The 9,558-nt window shown below is 38.5% G+C and overlaps 1 protein-coding gene across 1 annotated transcript; it reads right to left on the bottom strand.

The window, feature by feature from the left end:
• Positions 1-654: 654 nt before the first annotated feature.
• LOC137286459 (uncharacterized) lies at positions 655-6,797 on the bottom strand. Its single transcript, XM_067818343.1, has 4 exons — positions 6,647-6,797; positions 3,558-3,616; positions 1,813-1,932; positions 655-1,224 (listed from the first exon to the last, which is right to left on the bottom strand). Exons 1-4 carry the CDS (start codon positions 6,730-6,732, stop codon positions 881-883), a joined length of 609 nt encoding a protein of 202 aa, XP_067674444.1. The 5' UTR covers positions 6,733-6,797; the 3' UTR covers positions 655-880.
• Positions 6,798-9,558: the final 2,761 nt, after the last annotated feature.

Genomic DNA, 9,558 nt, shown 5'->3' with positions numbered 1-9,558 from the left:
GCGGGCCACCGATCCTATATGGTCAGTCAAAACTTACAACATAGATAAAGTGGATATGAAAGCCGACGAACCTAACTTGTACTACTTGAGGGATGGGCCGGGTAGGGGGTTTGTAAGAGAAGAATTATTGATCGTACCGTACGGCACAGTGTTACCTCCAACACACGTTAAGTAGTAGGGGGTAATAGTAGCAAGAGCTAATGGCCCAACCAAAGCCTTATTTACTAAATAAGGCTTTGTAGAGACATTTCTTGAAAGTGGTCCAGAACTGTCATTGTATATACTACTAATAATGTGGAGTTTCCTGACAATGTGTACCTTGAAAACACCTCTACGGGGTAAGTATCTTTTACCAAGCTCCAGGTTCCCAGCTCATGACTGTCGAACGTAGTAATCCGTGCAGGGACGGATTGTGACCAACAAAACAACAATCCTGCTCTCAAGTTTAATAGGGAAATGTGGACAAGAAAATGCTTTAAAATCATGATATGGATATCAGAAAAAAGATAAATGTTGAAAAAATACGAAAATCGAACCATAAATTCATGTTCCTAGCTGTGATTGTCACGTATATGTTTTTCACAGTGCTATGTGTTTTGTGTAATGCATGTCTACTTTTAGAACACTACGTACATTCTAACAACAAAACTGTAATCAGTGTTTATTAGAGTTTATTACCAGAATGTGTCTTCTTGTGTCAAATCTATATGCACTATGAATCCGATTAATACTCGTATATGACAAAGATGCATACGTGTAAATAATCTGTTTCATTTTGTTGTACTCTTATTTCATATATACACCACAGAATCTGTAAAAAAAAATTTCCACACACAGCGAGGGTTATTATGAACGCTGTGAAAGGCGATGCACGTATGCTTTAGTACATTTTACTGATGACAAATGCCATGATGGCATTGATGGCAATACTTGGACTGTAGGAGACAAACGTAGCAGCATAAGACGCAGGAGATTGAAACATGACATTATTGGGTGTCTTCTCCACGGTGTAAGGGTTTTGGCTGAGGGTTAGGTTCCCGCCAGTGTACAGCATTATGTTACGACCTTTCGGGGTAAATGTCTTGACCCTGTTACTGGGTAGGTCGAACTTGAAGGCATAATCCACTCGTCCAGCGTTCATATTCGCCAACCAGCCATTTTGGTAGTTGTTCTTAGCAATTGCCTCCTTGCCGTGTGCGGGACTCAGACCTGTGCCATACACTCCTGGAACCAAAGGTTGATCATGATCAGGATGCTGGGAGAGATCAGTTAAGGGACTCCAACAAGGCGTTACAGAGAGCAATGTTAGTAACCCCTGCTACTACTGCCTTACTGGACTTGTTTGTTCGTTTGTTTGTTTGTTCTTAAACACCGCACTCAGCTATACCCCAACTGTATGGCGGCGGCTGTTGATATTTGAATAGAGACCAGGGAATCCAGCGATCAGTATTAAGGGCAATCATGCAACTTGGCTACGATGACATGTGTCGATCAAATCAGGAAGTTCGATCCGGTTAATCGTCTCTTAAGACAAGCATCGGCTTCTGAAATCAGTTATAACCCGAATCTCCTCGCGTTCGAAACCTGGGATTAACACGGGTGTCACAGTTATTTCTGAGTAATATTATTCTACAAATATCAATGTTTTCTCAGGTAATATTCATCAATATCATACCCATCTGGAAGTTTAATATTTTATTTGTTTGTTTTTTGGGGTTTTTTTTGTTTTGGTTTTTGTTTGTTTGTTTTTGTTGTTTGTTTGTTTCTTTGTTTGTTTTATTTTAGAGCAAACAATGTAACACAAACATTTACCTGTTCCAAAGTGTGCATACTTCGGATTCGTGCTCTGCTTAATGTAACCGCTTTGTTTAATGCCATCAACCCCGGCTTTGTTGGTGTAGTGGTAGAAAACAACTGCATGTCCGGGAGACGCTGAAAGCACAATCGTGCAGGAATACGGGGTCAAAATGTTTGGAGGATTTCTATTATTGACAACACTTTTTAATATCTTTTCTTGTCTTTATCCTAATTTAAAACTTTTCAGGCATTGATTTTACCAACTGGTTAATTAGTGAACTGACTGGAAACAAGTAAACGGAAAACAACCATATATTAGCATATCAAAATGACTACTTGTTTTTCCACTCCATCCAATCTGAGTGACACTTACGGTTGGTCAGAATGCCAATGTTAAAACGCATAGTATCATGAATAACGATTGAACTATCGCTGTTCATTACAGTATGCGTGTCTAGAGCCGTATGTTGAGCTTGCTAACTGGTCACGTGAACAAACGCCAGAAATACGACACGAAGAGAAACTGATTGTTTATCCGAATTGTATGCATGAGTATTATCGAGTTGGCCAGCGCTTTATATCTCCATTGTGTTATGGACCTGCCTAAACTACAGCTTCATATTGACCCGGATTTGAAATACGACCCGAGAAGTAACCGTAGAGTCAAACTACACACCTTGGCGAGGAAAAGTCGCGATCCCCTTTTCATCATGTTAAACATTTTGTTACATTGTTATGATATACCGATTGTTACATTCTTAAGATACGTCGCTTGTTACATCACCATCATCATATGCCAGTTGCTCCATATACTTAAGATACACGGAATGTTACATCCGTCTGACACATATAACTGTTACATCCTTTAGGCACACCTATTGATGCATCCTCGTGACGAAGCGATTGTTACATTTTGATTATGACCTATTGTTACGTCTCTATCATAGTTATTTTTACACCATGAAACAGCGATTGTTACATCCTTATATGCACTGACTTGCGTCCCTAAGATTGTTTCGGAAATGAGGCAACGGACCCAACTTTTAGTAGAGAACTGAGACAGTAATTCATGCGATTAATAGCTTCCTCCTTTCCAGCACTGGCCTGATTCTGAACAAGTTAACATGGATCTAGTCAGAGACACTAGGTTGTTTTACTAGCCGTACGCCATATCCTGGTGTGTCCGTTGATCTCTGAAGAAAGCCTTTAGACGGAGGTCCGGAATCCTTTTGAGAACAGTATTGTCTAGACCGGCAGAGTGCATATTAGATGAGTTTCTAGTTTCAGGTGAAGAAAACGTCAGTTAAATTATCAGTTCAGTTGTGACATGCTGTCATGAGGCAAACGTAACGTGCTTCTATTGCCATTGTACGACTCTTCAGAAAAAACTGGCAACGTCTCTCTGTATCTTAGTATGTCTAAATATACCCTGTGTTAAACTGTAATGAACATTGTTCCCATCCCATGTACTTTACGTCCACCAATGTGAACGGGAAAGGAAAGTTTAAGAGTGACTTTCTTTCTTCCCAAATCGGGTTTGATTTCAGTAGTTTATTGTGTACACAGAATATGTTTCCCCATTCCAATAAATAATATTTTTTGAGAATTTGTAATGTCGAAACGTCGTTACATGAAATACGATAATAGTATAATGGAGTATTTTCTGTCTCTATTAAACCGATTCCCAGAGTGTATTAGTTTCCCAGAGTGTATTAGTTATCTACTCGAACACGCTATATATTGACCGTTCGGACACTCACCCGATAGCAGCACACAAACCACTAGCACTCCCATCAGATGCTTCTGGACGTTCATCTTGCTTTTTTGACATAAAAAAACAAACAAAACATGTTCATAAAAGACATCAATCGTGTATTAGAAATGCATCATACGATTAGAAATGAGAAGTTTGTTCTAATCGTCAGTCACAGGTTTCAAAGAAACTGCTGGTATGTTTTGTCTCAACAGTTCACTGTTTCACGTATAATTTCTCTCCTAGCTGGAAGAGTGTCTTTATTTTATATTCACATTTGACCACAGAAACGTTGTATAAAGACTGATATGTAGTTCATGTTTCTATATTTGAAACTGTGGGACAGTCAACCCCATGGACTGAACCCATGCGGCATTACGTAATATTTCAAACATCCCAGAGCCCTCGGCTAATTTTGGGAAAGAGTTCTACAGAGTGATTTTACCGAAAATCTTTAACACTATTGCAAATAAACTTTAAATGACTTGAACTGGTTGCAATATAAAAACTATTTGAAATGTCCTCCTACCAAAACAATTACTTAATAACATTTGATATACACCTTCATACGGAAGCGTATTATGGCCACGGTGAAACATTATTTTAGTCTCATAATCTCCTAGATAGGACTTACTATCTCCTCCGTAGGACTAATTACCTCCTAGATAGGACTTTCTATCTCCCCCGTAGGACTCATTATCTCCTAGATAGGGCTTACTATCTCCTCCGTAGGACTCATTATCTCCTACGTAGGACTTACTATCTCCCACGAGGACTTAGTATCTCCCACATAGGACTTAATACTCAATAACTTACGTAGGACTTACTACCTCCTCTGTAGGACTCATTATCTCCTAGATAGGACGTACTATCTCCTCCGTAGGACTCATTATCTCCTACGTAGGACTTACTATCTCCCACGAGGACTTAGTATCTCCCACATAGGACTTAATACTCAATAACATACGTAGGACTTACTACCTCCTCCGTAGGACTCATTATCTCCTACGTAGGACTTACTATCTCCCACGTGGACTTAGTATCTCCTACATAGGACTTAATACTCAATAACTTACGTAGGACTTACTACCTCCTCCGTAGGACTCGTTATCTCCTAGATAGGACTTACTATCTCCTCCGTAGGACTCATTATCTCCTACATAGGACTTACTATCTCCCACGTGGACTTAGTATCTCCTACATAGGACTTAATACTCAATAACTTACGTAGGACTTACTACCTCCTCCGTAGGACTCATTATCTCCTAGATAGGACTTACTATCTCCTCCGTAGGACTCATTATCTCCTACGTAGGACTTAATATCACCTACGTAGGACTTTGTATCTCCTGTAGGAGATGTTCGATATATGTTAATCTGAAATGGTCAACTTAATTCTCCAACACACGGAAACCATTTCCTTTATATATTGTTTCAGTCACTGTTAGAGGCTACAGCTATGTGTTTCAGATACGTTTAGAGTCTACAGTTATGTGTTATATTTACCATTAGAGTCTACTATCATGTGTTTCATTTACTAGGGTCTACTGTTTCCTTCACCTTTAGACTCGTGGGGTCAACTATACTACCCATCAAAAGTTTAGACTCGCTAATGTACATGTAGCCGCATACTTCAGTCAACTGTTCTAAACTAGATTTTGCAAAATATTCCATACTGTTTAAAGGTCATGTTTACACATGAACTGATGTATAGTAAAGCGCATTCGTAACGTTCACAAAATTAATATCACGCGTTCAACAAATGATGAAACTCGCTGAAAAATTGCATTTTTTAAATTAAAACTTTACTCCAAAACGCAGCAGTTCACATGAACGCTATTTGCACATACTTTTCAGCAATTTGATGAATCATAAGGTTTGAAGCTGTTTCCCCCAAGCTGGTAGAGAAATTTATCGTCTTTGTAACCATGTATACATATATAACATATAGTGGGGAGTCTAGATTTTTGATGGGTAGTATAATTGTTGCATATTCCTTTCACGTGTTGGACCGACTGTTGTACTTCACTGCTGGCCTTTAGTTTGCCTTATTGTTACGCGTTGCAGTTAGTTCACGGTAACGTGTTTTACTTTGTTACATTTTTCTATTATGCCCTGGGTATTTCAGAGGTCGTTGCACACTAGTCATAATCTGTGTGCATTGACGTGTCTGTCGGTGGCAATCTATGCGTATTTATTCCCTTATTCTGATACAAACAACGATAAAGACAATCTTTTGCCGTTTTTAATTTAGTATTGCTTTACGCCGCATTCAGTGCTTTTCCACCAGAGTCAAGTCAACTTGTAAACAATCACGAAAAAACAAACAAACCGCAAACGAGCGTTATATCTGATATCTGAACCTAGCCTCATATGAAGACAAACAAAACTTTCGCAGGACGTGTCATAACGAGAATTTCATATCAGGATGTATGAATAAAATTGTTATATTGGGGAAACAATGGTAAGGAAAGAAGAATAATCCGTTTGATGAAATCATTTTAGCAGTCAAACAATATGTCTATAGATGCAGTACAAATGGCTTTAGACCAAAGTTAGAATATTCAAAACATGAAATTACCATGATACGTCAAGAAATGGTTTCCTATCAACATGAACTGAGCAATTTTGTTTCAATGTCGGTCAACCTTACATTTATTACTTTGAAAATAATTCCCACTAATGAAAAACATGCCTTGTTAAAGGGCAAACGTACATGGTACCGTACACAAGGCATGTTGTGTGTAGTTCGTCATGGTTTTGTACTTAATGTTAAGTTTGTAACCATCCCACAGTCTTATGTATTCTCCACTGAATATCTCTACCTCAAGGCCTGAACGCAATAAAAGGTCCGTTCTCCCGAATGAATTTTTGGCTGAACATTTCATTCACTCTGAAGAAAATAAGGCCTCAAAGGTCATCGGAATTTTTATCAATAATTCTAGGTTTTCTAGTGTAACATAAACACGTCGAGGATAAACATCTACCAGAATACCCCAACGGTTTAAACTTTTCTTTCAAATAAAGATTCTTTAAAAATCGAAAATGAAATATAAAGCTCAATTGAAGGAATCAGGAGTAAGAAATCGTACTCACAGCGACCTGATGGTTCCAGGTGTAATGACAAACTGATTGCTGTGAAATATGTCCCGACAACTGTCACAAAAGTTACCTTCCTGCATGAGATTTTGTTGGCTCTATTAATAGTTGCGATAGTTGTACATGCAATTCTCCGGGAATAAACACTAGACGTTGGGCCCTGTGCATATGCTTATGAGTGTTCTGGGACCGATGCCAACATTTGCATGAGTAATTTAAGGACGGGTGTTTTAGTAACCGCTAGTTATACATATATACAAAGTAACCAGTATTGGTATATATTTACAGAGTAAACTATAGTAAGATACATGTACAAAGTAGCATATAGTGATTTACATGCACACAGTAACCAGCAGTGGTATATATGTAGAAAGTAACCTGTAATGATATACATGTGCACAATAACCTGTAGTAACCTGCATGTACAAAATATACTGCACTTGTACAAAGTAACTTGAAGTCTTAAACATGCACATAATAAACTGTACTAGCATACATGTAAAATCCAACTGTAGTGATATACATGTATGAAATAACTAGTGATATACATGTTCAGATTAACCTTCAGTTTGTAGCGATGAGGTTGTTTTCATACTGGTCAATTTAATGCGTTTCAACTTCACGAAGATATATATATTTCAGTAAAGTTTGCATTAATTTTTTTCATTCCTTCAAATATTTCAATCCAATATCTCCTAACTGGATTGTTTTGACGTATCAGAGACGACTTGTGCGTTGCTCGTGTTAGAAGACGTAACAAACCAGATAATCACAACCACACTGTTCTCAGGGAAAGACACATTCGAGTTTCCACGAAAGGAGATGATTGTGTGAAACACCGCCACCACAATCGTCTGTTGTTCACCAGGATGTATGTTTCACCAGTGTAAGGGATAACAACCAAGGCACGGGCCACAAAACATTTATTCACGATGACTGGACACGACAGAAGACAAGACGAAACTGACTCACTCATGTAGCTCGGACGACCCGCTTTCAGTAATCTCCTCTGACTGGCTCACCGCGTCACGTGTGATGCACGGGTATCGCATTGATTAAAGGGACCGTCCGTCTCATGTTTACATCTCACACCTGGTAGAGACACCCTTAATTGTTTAAAAACACACTTTTAGGTATACTGATTTCTCTTTGTAGATATATTTCCAATTATTTGATCACATATGTTTATAAGGTTCTACGTGGAAGAGATACCTCTAAATGTATAATCACACTTGTTTATAGGTATTAAGACATTGCATAATAGTTTAAGGCATATCACAGATGACTTTGGTGACACCACAAGCACAAGTAAGACGTTGACTAATATAGAAACATAAATGGTGAAACAAGCATATTACACGTCCTAATACACGTATTGACCTTACATGATATCTACACCTGAAACAAAAGGAGGGGATGGGCGGAAATATCTTGTGTGTCCACATTATGAAACATGTAAGCTTGTTCAACACTTTTTGTCTTGTTCTTGTTTAACGCCCTCCTCGGCAATACTGCAGTGATATATGAGCGCAGTCTGTAAATCGACTTCGGACCAGGCAATCCAGTGATTAGCATTGATTAACGCATCTAGTGTATGATGACATTTGGCATCTGATAACATGTTACATTTTTTTTTGGCGACGAATACCCAAGCTTCGATTCGTCTACATCATTGAATGAGATGAGCAGTATGAAGGTGATATCAAATTGTCTGAACGGTAACTGGTACTCCAGTAATCAGACGACAGTTTGCGGCAGTTTAATTTGCCGTTTGACCTCGATTTCGTTGAGTTCGGATCAGTAGAAAGTTTTGCCTTGTGGTTGATCCCGGACACCCTGTGCATGTGCTGTCAGCTAGAGTTCGGGCTTGAGCGTACCTGTTCCACTGTTTGCACAGACCGTGAAACATCGAACGAATTGATTAATGCAGGCTTTTCCCTTCCATTTTCCAGTGACGGAAATCAAATAAATCAGAACCTCATGATTAGTAGAACCATGACGACTGACAGAAACAAAGGCAAACAACATTAATCGACCTTACTAATATCAAGAATGACTGCGGAAACAAAGTAAATGATAGTGTTTGGGTGTTGTGTTTTAAAGTAAAAAATACCCTTGCATAAGATGTATGTTGTCAAAACAGGTCATTGGTCTTATGTTTGGGTGTGACATAATGTACTCCATGCTCCCTCTGGACATATGCTCTTTCTATGCTGTAAGAAACGCTGTTGACAGGATACTTTATTAGATGCTCTATAAGTAACCTAGTCAACGAAATGCTATATTAGATGCTCTATAAGTAACCCAGTCAACAAAATGCTATATTAGATGCTCTATAAGTACCCCAGTCAACAAGATGCTTTATTAGGTGCTCTAGAAGTAACGCAGTCAACAAGATGCTATATTAGCTGCTCTATAAGTAACCCAGTCAACAAGATGCTATATTAGATGCTCTAGTAACCCAGTCAACAAGATGCTATATTAGCTGCTCTATAAGTAACCCAGTCAACAAGATGCTATATTAGATGCTCTATAAGTAACCCAGTCAACAAGATGCTATATTAGATGCTCTATAAGTACCCCAGTCAACAAGATGCTTTATTAGATGCTCTATAAGTAACCCTGTCAACAAGATGCTATATTGGATGCTCTATAAGTAACCCAGTCAACAAGATGCTTTATCAGATTCTTTATACGTAACCCAGTCAACAAGATGCTATATTAGATGCTCTATAAGTACCCCAGTCAACAAGATGCTTTATTAGATGCTCTATAAGTAACCCTGTCAACAAGATGCTATATTGGATGCTCTATAAGTAACCCAGTCAACAAGATGCTTTATCAGATTCTTTATACGTAACCCAGTCAACAAGATGCTTTATTAGATGCTCTAGAAGTAACCCTGTCAA

Source organism: Haliotis asinina, chromosome 6 (assembly GCF_037392515.1).
Source record: "Haliotis asinina isolate JCU_RB_2024 chromosome 6, JCU_Hal_asi_v2, whole genome shotgun sequence".
Classification (NCBI taxonomy): Eukaryota; Metazoa; Mollusca; class Gastropoda; order Lepetellida; family Haliotidae; genus Haliotis; species Haliotis asinina.
The sequence above is the reverse complement of the archived record's forward strand: the minus strand, read 5'-3'. Positions and strand labels throughout refer to the sequence as shown.